Source organism: Larimichthys crocea, chromosome XXIV, assembly GCF_000972845.2.
Source record: "Larimichthys crocea isolate SSNF chromosome XXIV, L_crocea_2.0, whole genome shotgun sequence".
Taxonomy (NCBI): Eukaryota; Metazoa; Chordata; class Actinopteri; family Sciaenidae; genus Larimichthys; species Larimichthys crocea.
Window position 1 is genome coordinate 1,913,119 of NC_040034.1, and position 25,229 is coordinate 1,938,347.

The 25,229-nt window shown below is 40.9% G+C and overlaps 4 protein-coding genes across 8 annotated transcripts in view; 2 read left to right on the top strand and 2 right to left on the bottom strand.

Annotated features, from left to right (window-relative positions):
• syne1b (spectrin repeat containing, nuclear envelope 1b) overlaps nucleotides 1–3,703 on the top strand; it is a 68,124-nt gene extending 64,421 nt beyond the window's left edge. For all 4 annotated transcript variants that reach the window (XM_027274964.1, XM_027274965.1, XM_027274966.1 and 1 more), the window contains 2 exons: nucleotides 902–960; nucleotides 2,620–3,703. In XM_027274964.1, coding sequence (XP_027130765.1) covers nucleotides 902–960; nucleotides 2,620–2,863 — 303 coding nt within the window. In that variant the 3' untranslated portion in view covers nucleotides 2,864–3,703. The remainder of the gene's footprint in view (nucleotides 1–901; nucleotides 961–2,619) is intronic.
• Nucleotides 3,608–6,708, bottom strand: ccdc170 (coiled-coil domain containing 170). Its single transcript, XM_019254224.2, has 8 exons — nucleotides 6,447–6,708; nucleotides 6,152–6,334; nucleotides 5,749–6,039; nucleotides 5,478–5,678; nucleotides 5,226–5,399; nucleotides 4,900–5,142; nucleotides 4,490–4,693; nucleotides 3,608–4,115 (listed from the first exon to the last, which is right to left on the bottom strand). The coding sequence occupies exons 1-8, from the start codon at nucleotides 6,618–6,620 to the stop codon at nucleotides 3,858–3,860; spliced, it is 1,728 nt and encodes a 575-aa protein (XP_019109769.2). The 5' UTR covers nucleotides 6,621–6,708; the 3' UTR covers nucleotides 3,608–3,857.
• Nucleotides 6,709–7,736: 1,028 nt separating this feature from the next.
• On the top strand, nucleotides 7,737–12,089 carry rmnd1 (required for meiotic nuclear division 1 homolog). Its single transcript, XM_019254225.2, has 12 exons — nucleotides 7,737–7,885; nucleotides 9,194–9,605; nucleotides 9,684–9,789; nucleotides 9,884–9,959; nucleotides 10,201–10,240; nucleotides 10,345–10,445; nucleotides 10,524–10,630; nucleotides 10,717–10,781; nucleotides 10,901–10,977; nucleotides 11,224–11,344; nucleotides 11,433–11,549; nucleotides 11,643–12,089. Exons 2-12 carry the CDS (start codon nucleotides 9,213–9,215, stop codon nucleotides 11,673–11,675), a joined length of 1,236 nt encoding a protein of 411 aa, XP_019109770.1. The 5' UTR covers nucleotides 7,737–7,885; nucleotides 9,194–9,212; the 3' UTR covers nucleotides 11,676–12,089.
• Nucleotides 11,733–23,611, bottom strand: akap12a (A kinase (PRKA) anchor protein 12a). Of its 2 annotated transcripts, XM_019254223.2 has the most exons (5): nucleotides 22,992–23,611; nucleotides 21,057–21,156; nucleotides 18,225–20,885; nucleotides 13,617–18,194; nucleotides 11,733–13,505 (listed from the first exon to the last, which is right to left on the bottom strand). In XM_019254223.2, the coding sequence occupies exons 1-4, from the start codon at nucleotides 23,097–23,099 to the stop codon at nucleotides 13,645–13,647; spliced, it is 7,419 nt and encodes a 2,472-aa protein (XP_019109768.2). In that variant the 5' UTR covers nucleotides 23,100–23,611; the 3' UTR covers nucleotides 11,733–13,505; nucleotides 13,617–13,644. The 2 variants fall into 2 exon arrangements, with proteins under 2 accessions (XP_019109768.2, XP_027130769.1); XM_027274968.1 differs by having other exon boundaries at nucleotides 13,617–20,885.
• Nucleotides 23,612–25,229: the final 1,618 nt, after the last annotated feature.

Sequence of the window (25,229 nt, forward strand, 5' to 3'; positions counted from 1 at the left end):
GTACATGCTGCTGTGTGAGAAGCCCGGTGTTCGGTTAACCCTCTGAGACATGCAGTAACCTGTGCCCCCCAAACGCCCCGTTGAAGGCCATATTCACCCCTCCTGTCATCCTAAGATCTCTCCTCTCACCTTTCTGCACCTCCACAACCTGCTTTACACTCCCTCCCTCTGGATTCTGAACTTTTTTCCCAGCCTTGTACTTCTTCTTGCACGTTGTCGAGCCCTGCCAGAAACTGGAGGAATCCTTCCTTTCTAACTTTTTGTTTCCTCTTTCTTTTTCTTGGATGACTTCTTCAGTTCTGCCCTACTTATCTCTTTTTCTCTTCCAGTATTTCCACACTAAAAAAACATCTGTCCTACAAATCTTCTTCTCCCACTAGACCTTCCTCTAATCTCACGCTCTAGTTTTGGTTTGATCCCTGTAGTGTTGTTCGTAGAAATACTGGCTATTATGAAACTGCTTGATTTACAAAAGAAGCATAAACATTGTGGTTTTCTGATGTAGAAAGCATGACATTATATTTGTAGGCTATATTTTTGCATCAGTATTTATTATTATTTATCTAAATATCAGTCCAAATAAGCATGACACGGCTTTTATTATGTGTATGTTAGTAAATGTGAAATTCATGCATCACATGCATAATTTGTAGCTTCCTATTTTGCGATCAGCTTCTTGCACTCGTGAGCTGAAGCACTTCAAAGTAGCCGTGCACTTTGAAAAAAGCCAGAAATCTTTTTAGAAATGTTACAAAATCACCTTCACGTATGATTTTGTCGCTGCTCTTCTTTTCATTTTTTTTGGGATTTCTTTTCATCGGTAGCTTTGTCTTGATTTGCCTGGACTGAAACATACTTTCTTTCTTTTACCCCCCCTCCCCCCCCTGTTCATTGCAAACAGCAACGGGGCAAATGTAGTCTGTCACAGCCTGGACCCTCTGTGAGCAGTCCACACCACAGGTACCTTTCTGTTGGTTTCTAGCGCACACCGGAAGATAATGGAACTCATCAGCCCATGATGCACTTGGAGGCCCATTCATGCTGTCTAATCCACCCCAAGTCTTTAACAGCAGCTGTGTTTTTGTAGAATAAAAAAACATTTATTAACTCATTTAAAAGCAGCACCAGATTAGCAGCTCATGATAGTGACTTCCATCATCTTCTGTCAGTCTAGACGCTCTGTGTAGGCTAGGCGACGAGGTTGAAATGCAGCCCACACATCCTTGATAAAAGAGTTTCACAAGGAATGGTGCAAGGCCTCTTCTCCGCCAATGTCCTTGGCTGCTTAATGTCGCTAACCAGAGGGCGTCTCTTACGTTTCAACACAAACACTTCTCTGTATCTAACACTCGCTCGCTGTCACTGAGCACACACACTCCTTCTTTTTTTTTTTTCAAATTGCCGAGCCAGTAAATGTCTGCAATGAACAATGCAAAGGCTGCAGTATCTCTTTCTCTCTCTTTCTCTTTCTCATGTCTGATATTTCTTCTTCTGCTGCTGCTATCTCACCAACTATCCACCATCCCCCCCTCCCTCAGTCATCTGTAAGTCTTGCCTCTCAGTTCTCCCATTTGTCAAGTGGTAAGGGGCACCTTTGGTAACAGCACAGGACAATCAGAGCGTAAAATCATACGTCACTAATGTCCATCCATTGACGTTTACAGCAGGCCTGTATCCTCCTAATTTAAAGAAATACATGTATCGTTTGTCACAGTAGGTAGGTAATAATTCCCTTTAACTGGAAAAAGAGTTTTTACTGAGGGTGATGGTGACTATAAATTATTAAATTAACGGTATGACGTGTTGGAAAATCTGCTTTTTGTTTTCTTGCTTCATATTTAAGACACAAACTTGAGAGTGGTGTCAATCTTCTCATCTAACTCTCAGCAAGAAAACAAATAAACACACTTCCCAAACTATTCCCTTTAAAAAAAGCTGAGCTAAACTCAAAGAATCTGTTTCTGATTGCTTCGCTCCTCTCGCCTCGGCATGCTTTGCATTTTTCAACAGGACACAAACTTCCAAAGAGTCCTTTTAAAAAAAAAAAAAAAAAAAAATCTCTGACACTTGCAGCATGCCTTTTGTCTTTTATCCTTTAACATCCTTTGCAAAGGAATGCAAGCTTACATATCAGATGCATTTGTTTGGTGCAGGATCGTACAGTACGTATGCCTTTGTGACTTTGTCTTTGTTACTGTGTTTATCCACCCAGTCTCAGTCAGCATGAAGATCACAATGTGAAACACCGTCCCAACATTGCTTTGAACCGTGTTGGCGATGTCTTTCAAACACAGCATGGTGCTTCAGTCGAGCACTATCTCGCAGTTCCCCTGCCGCTGAACTGAGATCTTATTTGGATTGAAAATGGGTAGACAACACCTAAACACTGAAGCGGTTTAAATGAAGTTTGTTTATTGAGTTAGACTAATTGAATTAGTCCGTTATTTTTGCTGAGTTTATTTTGGTGAACAGCAAAGAAAAACACATTTAAGGTGGTCGTTATAATGTGATTACTGAAATTAGACATTCAGGATTCTGTGTGTTCTCATCCATCGACGACCCGAGTAACTAAAGGTCAGCGTGTGCTGCGCTGTGAATGCTTTGTGTGTGTGCGAGCAGGTCTCTCAGCGACGCTGGATCCGCTTCCTTCCCTTCTGATTCGGAGACGTCACCGGGTCGTAGGTCCTCGTTCCTGTGGCGCGTCCTCTGGGTGGCGTTGCCTCTCCAGTTCTTCCTGCTCCTGTTAGTGGTCTTTGCCTTCCTGCTGCCAATGTCTGAGGAGGACTACTGTTCTCAGTCCAACAACTTCGCTCATTCCTTCTACCCGATGCTCAGCTACACTAATGGACCACCTCCGGTGTAGGCGGTGTGAGGGCGATCCATTTCAGTATTCTTGCATCAGTATTGCATCAATGAAATGGATTTAAACAATGATCCATTTGTACCGCAGAAAAACAGCTGCCATCCACAGTTACTATCTTCATGTGTAGCACATAGGCTCAAACATCTCACCATGTTACTCTGTGTAATGCTGTGTAGGAGGAGCGTCTTTGGTGTGACAAACCTGAAGAAACTGTTTTTTTGCCCACAGTGGACGTTGCTGGATGAATGAACTGAAGATGGACTCAGTGTCACACACACCATGTGTTTCTCTGAGGATCTGTCAGTGGATAGCACCAAAGTTAAATGCTGAAATTTAGCCTGTGAATTTGCTCGTAACTCGAAAATTTGTAAAGAAAAAAACAAAAACAAAAGTAACATTTAATATATCTGACATTGCAATTATTTTTTTACCTGTATTTTGGCATGCGGTTCTCATGTTTGCTTTTATTTACTCGCATCCTTCGTCGTGTCTGTGGTGAACGGTTCCATTTCTAACTTGAACTACATTGATTCACGTGAGACTCATCAAAGCCAAGTCGTGTGTTTTAATATTAAACCCAGACGCAATTCAAGAGTTTTAACACGAGTCATCCACGGTCTTTTTACATTTTGCTGTTTTATTTTTTAAAGATAAAAAACACGAAACACAAACTTTATGATTGAGAATCATGACATATAGAACTATTGTATATTTTGTATGACTGTGAGTTCAGTATCAAATGTATAACAGTCCAGAATTATGTAACATGTGTATATAATGGTAAAGACTTAATATGATATGTATATGCGACCGTCAAAAACAATGAATGCCAAATCCTCACTTTGATATTTGTCTTTTTATTTGATTTATTGATGTGTTTTACATCTCATATTTATATTGAACTTTTCCTGAAACCACATAGATCATTTCATACTGTGTAAGGTCTGTTTTCATATACTTTATAGACCACAGTAGTACCTTTAAGTGCACTAATCTACGCTTCACGAAGGGGCGCTGCATCCCCGGGATAAGCAGACCTGGAGGAGCTGTCAGGAAGGTCCTGGATTTGGTGGAGATGAGGCATCTGGTGAGTAGGACAGTGCCAGGATGCGTTAACGTGATGAAGGTGGTGATGGTGATGATGAGTGTGAAGAAGGGTCTCCAGTAATTTGATGATTTCATAATTTGGAAGAGGCGGAGCTGCTGCATCCAGACCCACCATCTGAGAAACAACCATCCGGAAATCCACCAGCTGAACGAGGGAGAAGAGACAACAGATGTGTTATTATTACAAAATGTACACCTCCAGTAGAAGTTATTTCAGGCAACCTGATGAGTCCAATATTCCAACTTTTAAGGTAAACGTGTCTTTAAAGAGTGACTTAACACCAGGCTGTAATGTCAAAAGTGATGTCACAAAGTCCTGGAGTACACTTGAACATCACGCCTGCAAGGTGAGAAGTTAAACCACCACTGGAGGTCAGCAAAAACAAGATTTTTAGTGTTAAGTTCCTCTTTAAGGTCTATTGGCATCGATAATGATAGCGTGAAGGTCAACCGCACTCCACCAACAAACAATAATATTTATCTACCGAGCAAATTCTGCATATCATATACTTCTCTTACCTCTCTCTCCCTCTCAGACAGCTGAGCCAGACTCTGTCTGAGGGTGTTGAGTTGTAGCTGGTCCTCTCTGGACTTCTTCTCGTGGCTCTGCAGGTCTGAGCTCGCTGTGTTCAGCTTCTTCTCCACCTTGGCCTTCCCCTCCACCAGCTGATCCAGCTTCTTTTTCTGCTCCTTCATGGTCTGATTCTGTTCTATGACTTTCAGCTTGGCACGTCAGACAGAGGTGTTTGGTGAAGCGACTGTTATTTATTGGCTTATTGCTCTCTGATATTTAACTATTATACAATCATTTTACATAATCAGTGCACAATTCTTCCACACATACACAGACATGAACACAGATACATGATAAATCATGAGGTGAAAATGCCTCTGGATTGAATCTGAGGCTGAACCCGTCTCCCTTCTACCTTGAGCTCATTGGCGTGGATCAGCTGGGCCTTGAGCTCAGTGTTGGACTGCCTGGTCGCCCTCAGCTCGACCTGGAGACGCTCCAGCTTCTTCTGCAGCCTCTTGGCCTCCACATGAGCATCATCTCGCTGCACGGCCAGCGCTGATCGGCTCCTCTTCTCCTCCTCCAGGTCTGACACTTTCTTCCTCAGGAGCTGGACGTGGAGTCCTTTGCTCTCTAGTTGGTCTTTCTGTGACTTTAACTGTTGGAAACAGAAATATATATAATCAGTGGTGATATCTAAACACAATAAAATGACACTAATAACACCATCAGCTCTCCAACCTTTCTCTGTAGACTGTAGGTCAGACTTTTGCTCTCCACCAAAGCAGACGCCTCTTGTCTGACCAGCTGCTCTACGCGTGACAGGATGAGTTTGCACCTCATGTCAAAGCCCAGATCCACGGCCATGCTGTCAACCTTCATCGTCTCTGACAGCTGTCCCAGGAACTCTTCATACTGTAGAGAGTAAACATGGATTTAGTGAATACACTGTACCTGTAACTTCTGTTCTCTTGCCACTATGGCTTCGCTCACATGCTGCTCGTTGTGTCTCAGCCCGTCACGATGCATGTCTGCCGTTAACAGCTCAGTCTCCGAAGCCTGCAGCCTGTCTCTCAGGTCCTGGACTTGCTGCTCTGCAAGCTGAGCCCTCTGCAGTGCACTCTGCTGGAGCTCCATCTGCTCGCTCATCTTCTCAGACACGTGGCACAGCCTCGCCTCCGTCTCTGACAAAGACTGCACGGAGTAGGTAGAACATTTAGGTTTTCATGTATACTTTTTGTGTAAGAAATCTTCCATTGCTCACCTTATCCACTTTGTTTAAAACATCTCTCTCTGTGGGAAGGACGACGTCCTCACACCTCCCCTGCAGCAGGGCTGCCATCTTCTTCAGGAACATCTGTAGTCTCTCCTCAGCTGCCTGAGTCTCTCCCTGGCTCGACTGGATCTTTTGCTCAAGCTCCTCCACCTGTTTCTCCAAACAGCGCGACTCTCGCCGAGCTGCTTCTATGACTCTCTTGCTGGCCTCGAGCCTCTCCATCAGTGTTTCCTTCTCCATCTCAGCACTCTTTCTTCCCACCGCCAGGCCGTCTAACTCCTGAAAGCAAAGAGAGATGTCACTGCAGCAGTTTAATGAATAAAATCAACCCAAATTAGATGTTTGCACCATCAACTTTGATTGTGCTATGAGGTTAAAGCTGTGTGAGTACCATCTTGACTGAATCCAGTGCCGCTGCACTGCTGGCAGCCTTCCTTCTCTCTCGGTCCAGCTCTGACACCAGCCTGAGCACCGTCTCTCTGCTGGCTTTGCACTCCACCTCACAGGACTTCACACTCTCCTCCAGAACACCGATCCTCATCCTCAGCCTCTCCTTCTCATGAGACTGCTCCAACTAAAAGTTCAAAACACATTCAAGAGTTTTAAGGTTTTTAAAACCTGGTTAAGAAGCTCCAAACGTTACGAGTAACAAATATGTAATTTTAATTTCTGTTGTGTTGGCATACCTCATCAGAGTTTTCCATCATTTCCATAATTAGAAGTGTAGCAGAGGGAGGTGAATATACAGTGGAGACTTGTTTCTGTTTTAAGAAGTCTCCTGGCAACCCCAAACACAGCCTGTGCCAGGCTCCACCAGAAGGGGCGCTGCAGCTAAAGGACGTCTCATATAAAGACTTCATCAGCTACAGAGAATAAACCTCTGAACGCAGATCTCATGGGATGTAATGTAATGAATGCAGCCTGTGAGGTATCAACAGGTTAAGAAAATACATGAAATATAAAATATTAAAAAGAAGAAGATGATGACGCATGTGAAGGTCAATCAATCCTTGGGGTATTTTGCCCTGAGGCAGGACTTTCAGGTAGATAGTCCTCCTCCACCATGCGTTCAAACTAACCTGATCTAAATTTAAATATGTACAGAGAGATTAAACATTTGTAGCAAAATTAAGAAATTAAGAAACATTTGCATAGGATTTAAATATGTACAGAGGAGTTAAACTCTAAACGTTAAAGGTGAATATTAATATAATGCAGTTGGAGTTAGATATGTCTGTCTCACCTTGAACCTTAATGCACTCACCTGGAGAGACTGATACGGGACCTCCTGGCAAACGTTCCTATTAGAGAAATTAAACATTTGCATGGTGTTTAAATATGTACAGAGAAACTAATTTGAAAAAAAGAAAGTGCATAGAAAATAGATATAACTGTGTTAACCCGTGGTTAACATCTATACAAAAACTATATAAAAAAATAGAAAGTGACCGTAGAAATAGAAATGTTTTATACAAATTTGAGCAAGAACTACAAATGGGGATAAAGGACTGTGTACAATTGAATCAGGCTGTAAACAGATGAATGTATTAATTTATTTACTTTTATTTAATTTTTTTAAATCTTGTTTTCATGTTTTCATTGTGTTTCTATTGTGTTATTTATTGTGTTTTATCCTGTTGTGCAGCACTTTGGAAACCTAAAAATCTACATCCATCTGTGCTTTATAAATAAAGTGGATTGGAAGTAGTGCAAAGAGCTGTTGTTGATGTGATGATTATATTTAATAACAACAACAACAACAACAACAATATAATAATAACAATAATAGCAATAATAATAAGAATAATAATAATGATAATGATAATGATATATATAATAATATATATGTATAATATGATATATAATAATAATAATCCCTACAAACTGTTTACCAGCAGCAGCAGCCTGCGAGTCACAGCTCGGGGCCTTACGTCACACACTTCCCTTTTTTTTGCTTACGTCATCTCAAACAGGAAACGAGCGGTCAAACACAAACACGCCTCCTCGGAGTCATGCAGTTATTTCAGCTCTTATGATTATAATTATAATAAATAATAAGTCTTATTATTATAGTTCACATTTTAACGCGACGCTCGGACGTTTCGCTTCTTCCTTCACCGGTGAGGTAAGCGGCGGATAACACGAGCCACACATTGACCCACATTAACACTCTGTGCTGAGCCCTGTGTGTGTTCCTCATGTGTCATCATGATCATTATTATTATTATGATTTAATATGTGTGAAACATAAGCAGGAGAATGACGGTTCATGTAGTCACGGTCAGTCTTCTTGTTCTGGCTCCTCTTGTTTATGATTAAAGATATTCCTGTAATGTAATGTAACACACCTGTACAGGTCCAGGTGTGTTCACCCTGTGCTGTTACATCACACTGGGGAACAATTTGAGAAAATAAATTCTGTTGAGTTGGATTTTTATGCTGATTAAAACTAAAATTGGCCAAAAAAGTCATTTTATCTATGTGCATAAGTTTTATTTGGTTTGTAACTATTCCGTCTTAGAGTTTTATTTCCATAGGTATATATTTTGTTCCAGATCATGTCTGCTCCTGCTACTTCTCATCGTAAACAAACCTGACTCCTTTTGCTATATTTGTGCTAGTTTCACCATTCCAAGTCAGAGGAAAGCAAACATCAGTGTGTTTGTCCAACAAGCAGATTTTGCATGTTTTAAAGTAAAACTCTGTGATCAAGACAACAAGCCATGGGCTCCTCACAAAGTGTGAGAGTTTTTTATTTTTATTTTGGCCTTTATTGATAGTACAGCTGAAGATAGACAGGAAACAGAGAGAGGGGGAGTGACACGCAGTAAATTAGCCGTCCGATGCGGGATTCGAACCGGGGGCCAGCTGCAGAGAGGACTATATCCTCCACACAAGGGGCGGCCGCTTAACCCACCCCACTACCGACCGCCCCATGTGTGGAGAGTTTAACGGATGTGGACCAAAGGAACACATGAAAAGTTGGCATTTGGTATCCCCCTGGTTTGGTGAGAGCAAAAAGATCATTGCTCAGACTTTTGTTTAGTGAAAACATCAGGATTTAACCAGAAAAATAAAAGTCAAATAGAATATCCTAATCTACCGTCAGCTATAAGAGTTCTCAAAGTTTTCGAACAACTCCCTCCTCTGGAAGATCTGAGTGATGTTGAAGAACGCAGTGACAGCAATGATGCAGATTTCGAAATTCACGAGGATTCAAACAAACAAGCACATATCTGTTAAGTTCAGTATTTTTCATATATTTTAAGAAAACGGGGATCGTTTGATACGTGAAAGAGAAAAAACTGAGATCAGTTTTGGATTCCGCACCCAAAGATTAGTTAAAAACAACTATCAGACAGAACTCTAACTATTAGACCATACATTTAAAACCTCATGAACTAACACTATCAACTGTTTTCCTGTGTTGTAGCTCACCTGTACAGGTGAAGATGCTTCTCCGGACGTTGTGGTCCAGATCGGGAGCTCAGCGGTTAAATCCAGTCTTCATCTCTGCCTCGGTCAATCTGTCCCAGTCTGTCCAACCACGCTGGTATGAATCCAAACCCAGGACTCACTCAAACAGCTCGAGGAGCTGCTGTTGTTTAAACACTCTTCACCAACAGCGGAGACGTGTTCAGAGTCTCAGCAGCTCTTTGTTGACTGATCCTGGCGTACTGGATACATGTAGAAGTGGACAGAAGCGTCTTTATTCATCTGACCTCGTGAAGTCGATGTTGAAACCGGGTTTAAAGCCAGCAGCGGTGCCTGGGAAAAGAGTTCCCAAAGGTCCGAGGACAAAGCAGCCTTCTCGAGCCAATCAGCCTCCCCTCAATGAGGACAAGGTGGATGAATAACTGATCTTTTTATGTGTTGAGGTCATGTCATGTGGTTAAATCAAACCTGTGTGTCTCTCTCTGCAGGATATGATGCAGTGCATCGCCTTTGCAACAGCAGATATGTATCACTTACCAACACTTTGTCACGACTTGATAAGCCACGGCTTCCATGAGATAGATTTACCAAGAGGTACGACTCAGACGTGTTTTACAAGTTTCCAGAAGGTTGAATGTGCCTGGACAACAATAGACACATTTTATGACAATCATGTTTTTAATTTCAGATGCATCGAACGCGCTGGTGATAAGCACAGACATGGCTGCAAAGCCCGACGACGATGCCGTCATGTTCTTCTTCAGGTAGAAATAAACTTTTCATTCTCATTCATTCCATCCAGTTCTTTCAGGCTTATGCAATGCTTTTAATTAGTTATAGATGCAGCTGGGTGTCAAACCTCAACACTTTTATTTATATTTTAAAGTTTCGAAAGTGTTTTAATTGGGCAAAGTTCTTCTTTGACGGCTTTGCAGAAGTTTTCCCACTCTCGCATATTTTTTCTGCAAAATCATGGACTGACTTTCCCCCGATCTGATATTTCAGGGAAGGCTCAGTAGTTTTCTGGAATGTCGAGGAGAAAACGGTAAACAGAATTATAAATATGTATATGTTATTTATAGTATTTTCTAGAATTCTTGTATACTTCTTTACTGTTTGACGATTGTGTTTATTTCATTGTCTTCACAGGTCAAGAGAGTGTTGAGAATACTGGAACATCATGAGATCCAGCCTTATGAAGTAGCACTAGTTCACTGGGAAAACGAGGAGATTAACTACACTGTTGGAGAGTATGTCGATATGTGTGTGTGTCTTTGTTTTTGTTCCTTTCCTTTCCTGCTTCAAATCTCAAATCTTTTCATCTTCAGGGGAAACACAAAGCTCGAACGCGGAAACTTTATTCTGAGTGTCAATATGGAGCAGCACGAAGCCGTTCTGGAGAAATTTGCATTTTCTAACGCGCTGTGTTTGTCAGGTGAGAAACTGAAAGTCGTGAAGATTTGTGTTTTCTTGTGTCAGGCGCTGTGCTCGACCTCTAACCTCTTGTTTTTTCTCTTCCAGTGAAGCTGGCGATATGGGAGGTGTCATTAGACAACTTTGTAGAGTCAATCCAATCAATTCCAGAGGTACAGGAGACGTTTAACAGCAGGCTGCAAGAAATTATGAATAATTGATTATCCGTAATGGTTGTCTGTTAGACAGATCGTGCATCCACACTAATGCCCTAATCTGTTTTGCTCCTCAGACTCTGAAATCTGGCAAAAGAGTTAAGTTGTCCTCTGCAGAGGTCATGAAGAAGATAGGCGAGCTTTTCACTTTAAGGTAAATTTAGTTTTCTCTAAACAGCAGTTAACTCAGACCTTTCTATATTTGCTTTTCAAGTCAAAACTCTGTCAAATCAGTTTGTGTCTGCTTGTCTTTTGTTGTAATAGAGGCTTGTTGTTATGTCAGTTTCTTCAGTCTAACAACAATTGCGAGTTCGATTGTAGATCTGCTGTTGTATTTTCTAACTTCAGGATGATTGACTCTGTTTTAAAATGGATCCTTTTGTACATCCTCCTCTGACAGACACTGTATAAACTTGAGGTCTGACCTGCTCCTCACACCAGATTTCTACTGGGACCGAGAAAACCTGGAAAAACTCTACGATAAGACCTGCCAGTTCCTCAGCATCAACCGCAGAGTCAACGTAAATGAAAGCTGTTACGAAACTGTTTAGATTAGAGCGGTTAGAGTTTTTGTTTTTTGATCTCCAAACGTTTTCCGTGCTTTTTAAGGTTGTGAACGAGAAGCTGGAACACTGCACGCAGCTCACAGATCTGATGAGAAGCCACCTGAGTGAGAAGCACAGCTTCAGGTTGGAGTGGATGATTGTCATCCTCATCACTATTGAGGTAAGGAGATCTCTGCGCCTGATGTGTGATGACATTTTGTGCCCTTTTTTGTTTTTACATAATATTCCATCTATTGCTTGTTTTTTCTCGTAGGTTTTGTTTGAACTTGCAAAAATGATTTTCTAAACTGCTCCTCCAACGACGCACACATCTCAAAGTGGTACTAGAAGCTCCGAAGGAAGAAAGCTGCACTATAAGAAGGTATCGGTGAAATGTGATGATGTTTTCTGGAAGTGACGTGGACCTAAACATTTTTGAATGTCTTACTGTTGTCCAGTATTTACAATTCAATAACACGTACATATACAATACACCCATACAAAGTCTGTACACAAATCAGTCTGATTTTTTTAATTTTGGGATCAGACCACACAGAAATGTTTTGATTTTTTTTTTTACTTTCTTATGCTGGATTTATGTGTCATCTCATTTACATCTTGTGCAAAAGTCTATGAATTTTCTTAGTATGAAAAATACTGAAGGACTCCATCTGTGAGTGCTGTGTTATAAGAGATGCAATAAATTATTTCTTTTAAATGATTTTTAAATGGGTTTGTTTGTGTAGTGCATTTTCAGTTGAATGATTCAATAACTTGATGAATGATCACCAGAAGTTTCAGTATAAAAGAATTGCAATGCAAGTACACGAAATGCATACAAATATGAATTTATTCAAATAAAATAATATATTAATAAAACACTGGTAAATATATATATGTAAATAAACACATATAACTCAGCTTTATGTTTTGCATTTTGTCATTAGTGCACTTATACACAGACCAGGAAGAGTTTTTCAGAAAAGTCAGTATATATGAAAAAATTTTAAGAAGACAACAACCTCTTTTTTTTTTTTAGATTAGAGTGTATGGTATCGTTGATATTGAGCTCATTGAGGCTTACAGCTGGGGAGTAAAACAAGACAAGTAAAGCTGCCATGATTGTTGAAGTTTAAGGCTCTGCTGATTATAATTATGTTATTGATAAATATTTATGTGAAGATTAAATTAAAAAATACTGTGTAAATTATTACTTCTTTAAAAACAAAGCTGCACCATGCTGCCGTCATGCTCTTATTTTGAAAACTTGGCGGAGTAGAAATTCTTTTTAGGTTCAAAATGAGGACATTTTCTGCCCGTGTAAGCATTAAAACAGTCATTATATACAAGATAATATACAGTTACACTAGCATGCTCAGGTCTGCCTGTTGTTTCTCTCTGCATAGATCCCATGGGAACATGTATTTAAGTGAAATAACGAAACACTTGTTGATGATACATAGTAAAAGCTGTGAAATATCTACATTTACCGATAGGCGAGTAGCATCCTTGTATGTCGTGTACGTTGAGAATTAATGTTGCTTCTGAAAAAGCAAAAGAAAACGTACACACGCGTGTTTTTACATTGAAAGAAAGAGATTGAGATGCAAACAAACATGATTCATGAGCGACCTGACATGATTAGTAATAAAAAATAGCGCATCACTGGTAACAGACTCCTGGTCATTAAGGATCTTTCACCAGAAGGCACCCAGCACACAAACACACAGAAGCATGGCTACACATCCCACCAGGACTGATCATCCAACGCCTGGAACTTCTGTATACACTCATCCTCATTTTTATATATTAATATTTTGTGTTTATATATTCATATAATTATTACTTAAATAGTTAGACACTTTACACACAAATCTCATCTTTAAATAGTGTTATTATATCAGGACTGTTATTTATCTTATTCCATTTTTATTTAATTTTCTCTTTTTCTCTTATTTTATCTACTAGATTTATTGAAACCATTGTATAATGGATGTAGTTCACTGTTGTACTCCCCTGAGAAGATTAGCACTTTTCCAGGTGATGCTTCTCACACACTAATGGCTTTTTGAAAACTTCTTATGAACTTAAGTTACTTCTTCTTCTTCTTCTTCTCCTCTCTTTGTGATTGCCCGACCTTGAAAGAAAAACATATAGCAAGATATTAATTAATGTGGATATTTAAACGAGAAAGAACTCTAATGGACTTAGCAAAATGACACAAAGAAGAGTAAAGGGAGAGCCTTACGTGTTGGTGAAACTGAACATGAGTCAGATTAATCCCACTCCATCTTAGAGACGCTTGCACCTGAAACTTCTTGATACTCAGGAGCGACAGCAAAATCTTCAGCTTCACTCTCGATTTCACACGTTCCTCCTGTTTTGTGCATTTCCTGATGACTCTCCTCTGCCTCTGTCTTTGAATCAGGAGCAGTTTCAACCTCAGGTCCTGCCTGTTCCTCTGGCTCACTTGCTGTCTGAGGTTCTTGAGGTTCCTCCGCCTCGACAAAGGACTGCTCGGTTTCTTCTTGAGTGTAGATGACTTCTTCAGCATCCATCCACACATCCTGCTCGCTTTCCTCCTCTGTTTGTTTCACGGGCTGTTCTGCTTTTGTTTCTTGGTCACAAGCCTCAAAGAGTACTGGCTGACTTAATAACAGTTCTCGTTTCTCTGCTGGCCTCACTTGAGTTGCTTCCGTTGCCTGCACAGTGGAGGTTACTCTCTCTGTCGGTTTGATCTGTTCCACTGGTTCCACTGTTTCCATCGCTTGGCTGCCGACATCCAGCTGTAAAGGTTCGGTCAGGATCAAGGCTCTTTCTGTTAAATCTAAGTTTTCTGCTGGTTCTCTGGTTTCTGTTGCCTGCACACTGGAGGTTATTGTCTCGCTTGATTTAATCTGTTCTACTGTGTTTACAGGTTCTATCGCTTGGACGCCGACATCTAGCAGTACCGGCTGAGTCATGATTACGGATGATTCTGTGGTTTCTGTTGCCTGAACAGAGACCTCAGCTAGCTCCGTCTTTTTCAGGCCATTTGTTATTTCTGTTGGATTTACAGGTTCTACTTCCTCTACTGCCTGAACTCCGACCTCGGACACATCTGTCTGTTTGACAGGTGCATTTCTCTCTGTTGTAGGTGGTGGTGATGAAGTTGGTGCCTTGGCTTGCCCAAACTGTATGTTGAGTTTGAATTCTAAAGAAAGACTTGATGGGGACTCCACATTACCTATTGATGAGATTATCCCAGTGTTTTGGGGAACTACTAATCCAGTGTTACTGGCTGTTACAATTGGACTTGGAACAATTTGTGCAATTTGAGTCTCTGATGGTTTCACCTCTTCTGCTGTGACACCTTCTGGTTTTTCCTGTTCAGTTTTAGTCTCCTCCACATCCACTTTGTGATCATGGATAGAAACATCTAAACCTTCTGCAATATCAGTCGCTTGTATAAGCTCCTCAGAAACTTGCCTGTCTTTTGCAGAGTCATCAGTGATGCCAGCAGGTGCTTCATCTTGTTTCTTCCTGAGTGTCTCTCCAATACTGTCCTCCATCTCAGTCTCTTTGGTCACAGCGTCTGACTCTTTTATAACTTCTTGTTCCAAGTTTTCAGGCACTGATTCAGATACCGTCTCCGGTAAGTTCTCCTCGGACACTTGCCTTTCATTTGCAGAGTCATCAGTGATGACAGCAGGTGCTTCATCTTGTTCCTCCCTGAGTGTCTCTCCAATACTGTCCTCAGTCTCAGTCTCTTTGGTCACAGCATCTGACTCTTTTATAACTTCTTGTTCCAAGTTTTCAGGCACCGTCTCCGGTAAGTTCTCCTCAGACACTTGCCTTTCATTTGCAGACTCAGCAGTGATGACAGCCGGTGCAGTACTGTCCTCAGTCTCAGTCTCTTCGGTCACAGCATCTGGCTGTATTATAACTTCTTGTTCAGGCACTGATTCGGATACAGTCTCTGGTAAGTTCTCCTTTACATGTTGAATAACTTCTTGAACGTTTACCTTGTTCTCTTCATGCAATAGTTCTTTTTCGGTTTCTGGAGTTGCAGAGAGATTGTCTACCTTTTCAACTGTTTCGTGACAAACATCTATGACTTCTTTGCTTTCTGTTACCCCTACCTCTAGAACTGAGTCCACAATTGTTTCAGTTGATTTTATATCAACATCAACCTCCTGCACTTGAATTCTGTGATTGTCCTCAAACGTTACCGATGGCACATGCATCATCGTCACCACGCTGCCTTCCTTTGCTGTCTGAGCTACGTCATTCCTCACTAATGGGGCAGCAGCCTCGACTTCCTCTTCGAAAGCTAGTTGACTTGCCATTGTGTCTATCAAGGGTTCAGTAACGTCTGATGTTTTCTCTATCAAAACATCAGGTATTGCAACTGGGACATCTTTGATATTACATACGACTACTTGTGCCACTACAGCATGCTCAGCTGTAGCAGAATTTATCTCAGTACCTGGAAGCACACCTTCTTTTTCTTGTTCCTCATTGACTTCCACTGAACTGAGTTGCAATTCAGGTTCTTCTGTAACTGCAGCATTGTCCAGACAAGGTGCTGATGTTTCTCCAGAAAGGACAGCCTTTCCTAAGTCTGTAACAATACTTGTTTCCTCATTAACAGAGCAAACATGAACTGCTGTTAATGCTGGTAATTCGTCAGCAACTTCAGGGATGCAGTCTTCCTGCTTAACGGTAACATCTTGTGGGGAACTCTCAGATTTCTGGTCCTCTGTTATCTCATGAACTAGTTGTGCCACAACTTCACTTGCAGTTTCATCTGTAACTAAAGCACTTGCATTGCTGTTGTCTGGTTTCGGAATGTCTTCCTGAGCACTACCTCCCTCAGTACTTTCTGTGACTACCTGCATTGGTACCTCTTCCACAGTTTTGGTTTCTGTATTCAGTTCATCAGATGGTAATACTTTTGATTCTTGAATATCAGTTTCAGCAGCTTCCACTGGTTCATCCTCCTTTTGGGGTTCAGCTGTAATTGTTTCCACTGCTGGAATACCCTCTGGTCTTGTTTCTTTTTCAAGTGATTGAACACTGCCCCCCTCTAAATGTAATGTGGGTGCTGGAAAAGCCTCTAACACTTCTGATTCTTGATCCTGTTCTGTTTTGACAGAATTCACTGGAAGTTGGTTGTTTTCTGTCTCAGCACTGACTTCAGTGAGATGCTCTGCTGTCTGTTTGGGTTCGTCTGCTGGTGCAGTGTCCTCTGACTTTACTGTATCTTTTCCTTCCTCTGAATCTACTGTGGGTGCTCGAACAGCTTCTATTACTTCTGGTTCTTGAACATGCTCTGCTGTCTGTTTGGGTTCGTCTGTAGCTGTTTCTGCAGTTGCAATGTCCTCTGACTTTACTGTATCTTTTCCTTCCTCTGAATCTACTGTGGGTGCTTGAGCAGCTTCTATTACTTCTGGTTCTTGAACATGCTCTGCTGTCTGTTTGGGTTCGTCTGTAGCTGTTTCTGCTGGTGCAATGTCCTCTGACTTTACTGTATCTTTTTCTTCCTCTGAATCTACTTTGGGTGCCTGAGCAGCTTCTATTACTTCTGGTTCTTGAACATCCTCTGCTGTCTGTTTGGGTTCGTCTGTAGCTGTTTCTGCTGGTGCAATGTCCTCTAACTTTACTGTTTCTTTTCCTTCCTCTGAATCTATTGTGGGTGCTTGAGCAGCCTCTGTTACTTCTGGTTCTTCAACATCCTCTGCTGTCTGTTTGGGTTCATCTTTATCTGTTTCTGTTTGTGGGATGTCCTCTGACTGTACGTCATCTTTTGGTGATTGAACACTACTCTCCTCTGAATCTAATGTAGAGGCTTGCACAGCTTCTGATGTTTCTGATATCTGAACATCTTCAGTTTTGGAAGCATCCACTGGCTCAAGACTGACTTCAAGTATTGTTTCCTCTTTGGGTTCATCTGTAACTGTTCCTTCTTCAGGAACATCATCTGATATTACCTCTTTTTCAACTGACTGAACATTGCCCTCTTCTGAATCTATTGTGGGTTCTTGAACAGCTTCTATTACTTCTGGTTCTTGAACATGCTCTGCTGTCTCTTTGGGTTCCTCTGTGACTGTTTCTGCTGGTGGAATGTCCTCTGATATTACGTCTTCTTTTGGTGATTGAACACTACTCTCCTCTGAATCTAATGTAGAGGCTTCCACAGCTTCTGATTCTTCTGGTACTTGAACATCTTCAGTTTTGGAAGCATCCACTGGCTCAAGACTGACTTCATTGAGAGGTATTGTTTCCTCTTTGGGTTCATCTATAACTGTTCCTTCTTCGGGAACATCCTCTGACATGACCTCTTTTTCAACTGATTGAACACTGTCCACTTCTGTATCTATTGTTGGTGCTTGAACAGCTTCTAATACTTCTGGTTCTTGAACATGCTCTGCTGTCTCTTTGGGTTCATCTGTAACTGTTTCTGCTGGTGAAGTGTCCTCTGATATTACTTCTTCTTTTGGCGATTGACCACTACTCTCCTCTGAATCTAACGTGGAGGCTTCCACAGCTTCTGATTCTTCTGGTAATTGATCATCTTCAGTTTTGGCAGCTTCTGTTTCTAGCTCGTCTTCCTTTTCTGGTTCAACATTGACTTCAGTTAAAGGCACCATTTCCTCTTTGAGTTCAGATGTAACAGTTTCGGCTGCTGACATGTCTTCGATCGTTAGTGTAGCAGCTGTATCTGCCTCTTGAGAGTCAGTTTTTGGGGGCTCTGTCTCAGCATGATGTGCCTCAACTAGAGAGCCTGTGCCAGGGACAGTTTCTTCAACTTCAGGTATATCTGTTGTGACAGCTTCAGATAGGCCTTCCACCAGAAGTTGGCTTTCATCAGTACTTTCTAATTCTTTTATGTCTTCTTCTGAACATGTAACCTCATATACTTCATCTACAGCAATTTCAGCAGTGTCAAACTCCTCAGTAGGAACTTCAGATACAATCTCTGTTGAAACAGAGTCATTGACTTCAGATATGCTCTCTGTTTGGGGAGTCGCTGTTAGTGCATTAATTGTATCCAGTTCTTCGGCATTTAGACCAGTTCTAATTGCAGTTGCATCTGATCTTCTGTGTGCTTCCAAAATTGTTGGCTGCTCTTCTACAAATGTTTCCAGTATTTGATGCGAGACAGTACCAGCTATTCTTTCATTGATTTGCTCATCTGAAAAAACTGGAACTGACTCTGGGGTTATGGAGATGGTTTCAACAACCTGGTTCAGGAGTGTATCTGTTTCCATGACATCATATTCTGCTGGAACTGGTGTAGTGTTGCCGGACGTTTTTGAAGACTCTGAAGATAACTGGGAAACGGCAGAGATCATCTCAGTTTCATCTGGCAGAGTAATGTCTGAGGCTGGCTCTGGTGCAGTAATTGCCTCAGATGTGATCTCTATCAGGTCCTCTGCTATAGTGTCGTCTCTAGCAGCTTCCTCATTGAATGAAGCTGGAGTGACCATGGTTTCGGAGATTATTCCCTCCTCTGGAATGTCACTCAGTTGTTGATGTTTGCTGATTGATTCTGTAAGATCGTCAGGTTCTTCATCTGTAGCAGGGGCTGCAGATGCCTGTTCTTCTAAAGCATCATTGTCTTGGACTTCCTCTGATTCCATTTGCAGACTGTCACAAGGTGGAACTGGTTCAGCCATCTGATCAAGGAGGTCTTTCTGGAGTTCATGGTTTTCTTCCTCTGGTATATGACTTTCTATGTCAGCCTGTGTTTGTATGTGAACCTCTGCGTCAGCTGTATCAAACTCAGACAATGGAACCACAGCTGGTGTCTCAGAGTCTTCCTCAACTGAAACTACATCTTTATCAGCCTCATCTGAAGATACCTGGTCTTGCTTTTCAACAGACTTTCTCTTTTTCCTTCCTGGTAGGAGTTTCTTTATTGAAAAGGAAGACTCATCTTGAGTAACTTCACTATCAGATTGTATATTGTCTTTGCTTTCATCCTCATCTTTGGCTTTCCTTTTTGGGGTGACAAGTTTTTTCAATGATTTCCATGTCGACCCTCCATCACCCTCTGAAGGACTTCCTGCTTGTTTGGGGGAAGAGGCTACAATTTCATTCTCGTTAGAGCTTTCTAGTGGCGATTCTGCAGCATGTTTGGATCCACCTTCATTATCAGCTTGAGGTGTTTCATCCTCGGAGTCGGATGTTTTTCGGCTTCTTCTCCTTCCGGATCCACACAAAACTGCTTCCCACGAAACTGAGGAGTCTTTTCTTTTTTTGCCTTCTTCTGTGCTGTGATCTGATACTTGCTCTCCTTCATTTGCTTTTGGTTCTTCTGCTGGAACTGCTATTTGTGTTTCTTCGTTGCTCAAGGAAGATCTCTTCAGGAGTTTTTTTGGAGTCATAAGTTTTTTGAAGGAAGCCCATGCACTATCCTCCTCTCCAGCTGCATCTGCAGAGGGTTGTGTAGGACCTTCTTCTTTCTGATTCTCAGGTGACTCAGCAGATGGCATCTGGTCTTGAACATGTTCTCCAGAGTCAGACAGCTTTGCATCACTTGACCTTCTGCTTCTTTGCTTTTTAGGGCGTTTCTTAGACCCTGACAGCAGCCTTTTTAGAGGACTTGCTTGGACCTTTTCTTTCTCTTGAGAACTCAGGATTCCAGGCTCATTGATAATAATGGTTGACGGATCTGTGGAAGATGATTTCCCTTCATCTGTGATCTGGCCTGATGCTGATTGGATTTCCTCTTTAAGTTCATTTTCTTTATCCTCTGGACTCGTCTCCTCTTCATTCTGTTGTTGGTCTTGTGCAGCTTGTTCCGTCGTCTCTATGACTTCTTTTTTCCCCATGTCTACCAGTTCTTTATCAGCTGTCTCATCTTCTGCAGCTTTCTTTTTCTTCCGTAGTCCAGAAAAAATCCCAGTCGTAAAAAATCTTTTAATCGGAGATACAACCACCTCTTCTTCAGGACTAGATGGAGATGTGGAATGTGGCTCTTCTTCAGCGGTGGCATCATGGTGTGCATCTTCTACAGGTGGAGGAGTTGTTGCTGCTTCTTCTGCATTATCAGATTCAGCTTTCTCTTGGCTTTCTGTTGTTTTCTCCTCCTCTGCATTTTGAATGTCTTCCGATGTAGCGTCTGTCAGGGTGGGACATGTTGTGGAATCATTGTCATAAGTCTCCTGTGCTATGTTCACATCAGTGTTCTCTTCAGCATTCTCACTTTTGGTGTCCTTTGCAGCATCCTCAACGTCTTCTGCTGTGTTCGGTTCTTCCTTGTTGGTCTCATCTTGCACATTTTTTGCTGTTTCACTGCCCCTCTTCACTGTCAATTTCAAACCAATGTTACTGAAAAATCTCTTAAAACCTTCATTGATGTCATTCTGCTTTGCATCCATCTCAATTATTTCTGCATCCTCGTTATCGTCAGCTTCATTGGGTGATTCCTTTTCATTAATTTCGACATTTTCTAATGGTGTTTCTTCTTCTTCTTCTTCTTGAAGTGGCTTTTCTGTTTCTGAAACATCTTCATCTGGTGAAAGGTTGGCTAAACGAGAAAAAGAAATGAAATATTAAAACACTCAGTCTGCAAGAACTGTACAGTACTGATGACTAAAATGAAACTCTATCAGCTGAAATGCAACAAGTTGTTTCTGTTAAATTATTATGCTGATGTTGTATGTCAATAAGCAGTAATACACAAGTTATGAGTACCCACCCTCTGCAGCAATCTTATCCTCACAGTGACCATTAACTTCTGCTATAGAGCCATCTGCTTTTCCACTGATCTCAGAGATCTGCCCGTTGTTAATGAGGGGCTGAAACAAAGCACAAAGCAAACAATGTACAATGTACCTTTGCACCTGTGGCAAAGATCAGTTTCCGTCTTTTTGCAGTAATTTGAAACATTTCCTAGTTTGTGATGAGATTTCACAAGCACAAACTTTTCAGTTCAAAGAAACGCATTGCAGTAATTTGCTCATATACTCATAGCATCAGAACTCGTACTTATATTAAAGCAGAAAAAAATCAACCTTTGATTAACTTGGGCTCCAAAATCCTATTTTGTGTACAAACAAACAACACAGGCCAGTCACTGTTAGGCATGTGTGATGGTAACGTCACAGTTAAACAACCCTAATTATCCCAATATCAAATCCGTGAGTCAGATTAATCGGGGAAGTCTGAGCAGGGAAAAGTGTATAAGAAGCACATGTCCCTCAATTAGTGTGCTGTAGTACTAGATAAAGAACTGTGCAAACAGCTTAGGGTCATATCGTATCTGCTAATCTGCTAATACCTTCTCAGACATTGTTGGATTAATTTCTAGCCAGGTTTTTCATCATAAAGCTGTGATGCACAGCAAATATTTGGTTCATTAAATATGTAATAATTTACCCAAGAATCAGTTTTTACTCCCCCTCTAAATGTAGCGATAAAAACAGCATACAATAAACACGCAGCAGTGACACGTGACTGTGTGCCAAACAGCTCAAAGACCATAATGACGTTATGGGATGGGCTGTGATTTGATTTTCCAGTCAAAAGTTATTCAGCGTTTCACATGGACTCACCTAGGCTTTAGTAACGGCTGTGAACAGACATCGCTTTGTTTTCGGTCATCGTGAACTAAAATGGTTGATTGCTTCTTACAGTAAAGTGGACATGCTTTAAATAGATAACTGTTCAATTTAAAGAAATACAAGTACCACTTACTGTGATAATTAGCTCATCAATTGATTTTACAACATCCTAGAACATTGGGACATATTTAATTGAAGTAAAGGTAACTAGCAAGGTGAGTAGTGTTTGGAAAATGAACTTTTTTTTAACTTATTTGAAAACTTAAGATATAACAGGGACGTGCTTTGGCATTTATGTCATCCAAATTACACCTCACCCAAATCACAAAGGTCAAAAGTGCAACACATCAACACAATATCACGATCATCACTCATGAGACATTACTAGCTATTTTTATTCTGACAGTACAGTACTATCTATTAGGCTTCCGGCTCTACATGACCCAGTGATCATGTACACAAATAATCGATGTTGCCTTCTGCTGAGTGCAGTAAAGAGGAAATTCCATCTCTCCCTTGGGCTTTACTTGGGTTCCTCTAAGAATGAAAGGTCATTATTCCTCCGTGCTGTTTCCCTTTTGCATCTACAGTAAGTGCAAAGCATTGCCACATCAAGAAAACAAGTGAAGACAAGGTCTTCGGAAGGGCATGTAAAAAGGAGCAAACTGCCAAAGAAGAAGTCACAGCTGCCCCCAAGGGGGCATTTAAACTTCCTAACCTTTGACAAAATAGTGTGACACAAGTTTTCAACAACTTTTATGTCACTTGGGAAGGAACTGGTAGCGCCGGCTTCATTTTGCACCTGAATAAAGTGAGCTTGATGCGCTTGATGCAGTTCATTCAGATGAGAAAAGAGGTTTTTGTTTTTATCTTAATGGATGTGTTGGCAAGCAGCGCCTGCACTGTCCTGACAGCAGCAACAAAATCCCTCCTCAGCATTTTTAATACACACAACAACAATCAGCCACTGCTTTGGTTTAATACTAAAAAAATGCATCTCTGTAAATTCATAATAAATAAGTTTATCTGTCAAAGGAGTTATGTGCAGTATGTGGTAAATGAGATGATACCTTGGCTTCAATGTTCTCCTCAGCCGGAGCATCATCCACTTTTCCGCTCTCCTCCTCAGCTGCTGCATCCCTCTTGTCCTCCCGTTGCGCAGACTGAGCGTCTCCCATGATCGGAACTGCAGCGCGTCACTATCCGGAATGAGCCGCACAAAGTGATGGAAAGAAAATATCCCAAATGCAGCGCACAGGAGGGAGGAAGGGAAGCAAGCCGGTAGCTTCGTGAGAGGGCGACAGACACGGTCAGCTCTCAAATGCTGCAGGCTGGATGTTGGGGGGAAAAGTCTTTTTTAGCCAAACACCTCCCTGCAAGATCACATGAAGCCTATGAGCCGAGCGTGGTCCGGCCCGGCCCGGCTCGGCACGCCTCTCGCTGCATCATAAAAAAAAAAAAAAAAAACTGCAGAGAAAACACAGTCTGTCCTCAGATGACTGAAACAAATGAATGTCTGAGCAACAAGCGTAGACCTGCATCGCTCTGTATGTCCACCTCAGCGCAAAGATACGCCTGAAGCTGCAGCACTGTGAAATATTAAGTATGTTAAAGGGGAACAGAATGCAGCTCTATCAGATGAAAGTGATGCCAAAAACAAATAAATCAAGTTTGCACATGTTATTATATTTATTTATTTGCTTTAATAAGACAGTAATTACATTTTTATATATAATTAATATTAATTTATTGATGTGACAGGGGAAATTGCCTCCATAACTTTCAGTTTATGTGAACAAAGGTCCAAAAGCAAACTAACATAATTAAGAATCATGAAAATTAACCTCTCCTTCTCAAACTAACATAATTAAGAATCATGAAAATTAACCTCTCCTTCTCCTTTTTCTTTCTTTTGTGCACATATTGTGTCTCTAAAACTTCACCAGGTCAACATTTTCTTTCTTTCTTTTCCAGCTGCATATCTAGTCTGACAAATGAGCAAGCAAATTTCATTATGAGGTCTGCCATGTCAGCTCATGACAGTGAAAACTGCACGCCAGATGCTGCTCAGTCTCACAGAGAGAAGTCACCACATCTTGCATTAAGGTGTTATGTAAGCGCTGAAGGACTTCAGCTGTCCCCACTGTGAACAAGTTGTCTACTTGTTGTCTGGACTGTGCTGTAGCCCTAATGTATATCATGTACTGTATCTATGTACAGGAGAATGTGATTTTCAGAGGTTGTTTTTGAAACGGCATATCACCTGGATGTGATCAGATACTGTAATAGTGCAAAATATAATTAAGAACTGAACATGGATCATGTTTTTTATATCAAAGTTCAGTGCCACTGTCTGATAAGATGCCCATTATAAAGGAATAACAAGTTGAAATGATCACCTTAATGGTTAATACATCAATTACTAATAACACTGTAGACTTAATTAGGTAAAACCAATAATTAATGTAGACCTGTTGACGTATTAAGAGTCCATGAACATCTATAGATGGATTATCAACTTTTATTGCTGAATCATTACCAAATAAAATCATAAACACCTCCGGTAAGATGTTTCACAACCTGCCAACCCAAAATAAATGATTCATAAAGAATTATAAACAACTTATCAACCATCAATAAACTTATTTACAACCTATAAGGTTTTATTCTAACCCTTAGCTACATGTCATATCCCCTCTCTCCAACCAATTTCTTGTCTGTCTTCAACTCAAAAACAGTGCCATAATTTAATAATCTGTGGACTGAATTATTGTGAAGACGAAGGTACCATTTTTACTTTAGGACACACAAGTTGTTTCTTTTTGGAAATTGTAGTTAATTTGATTTGATCAAACGACAAGCTTGATGCATGAGAGGTATCAGGAGGCATCAGGATGCTGTATGTATCCTTTTCATGTGTAATCTTATTGGATGTACAGTATACAAAGTATAGGTCCTGATTGGTGTAATTGCAGTAATATTGTATCATAACAGCAGGTAAAGATTATCAAAAGATTTCAAAGTCAAGACTTTTTTTTTTTTTTGGGAAAATGGAAATCAACTGACTGGTTAAATGAAACTCTGGCGCAAAACAGACTTAATGAAGTTTAGAGATTAAACTGAGCCATGTGGGCAGGAGAGAGTACATAAAACTGCACAACCAAGTGGACATGGCTTAAACTTTAAATAACATTTGGCTGACTTGAGACTAGATGACAGAGATATAAATAGTTAATTCCTCCATTAATCGTTTATTTTCTCATCAAGTGTTTTGTTGAATATCTTTTGAGGAACACAGTGTTGTGGTT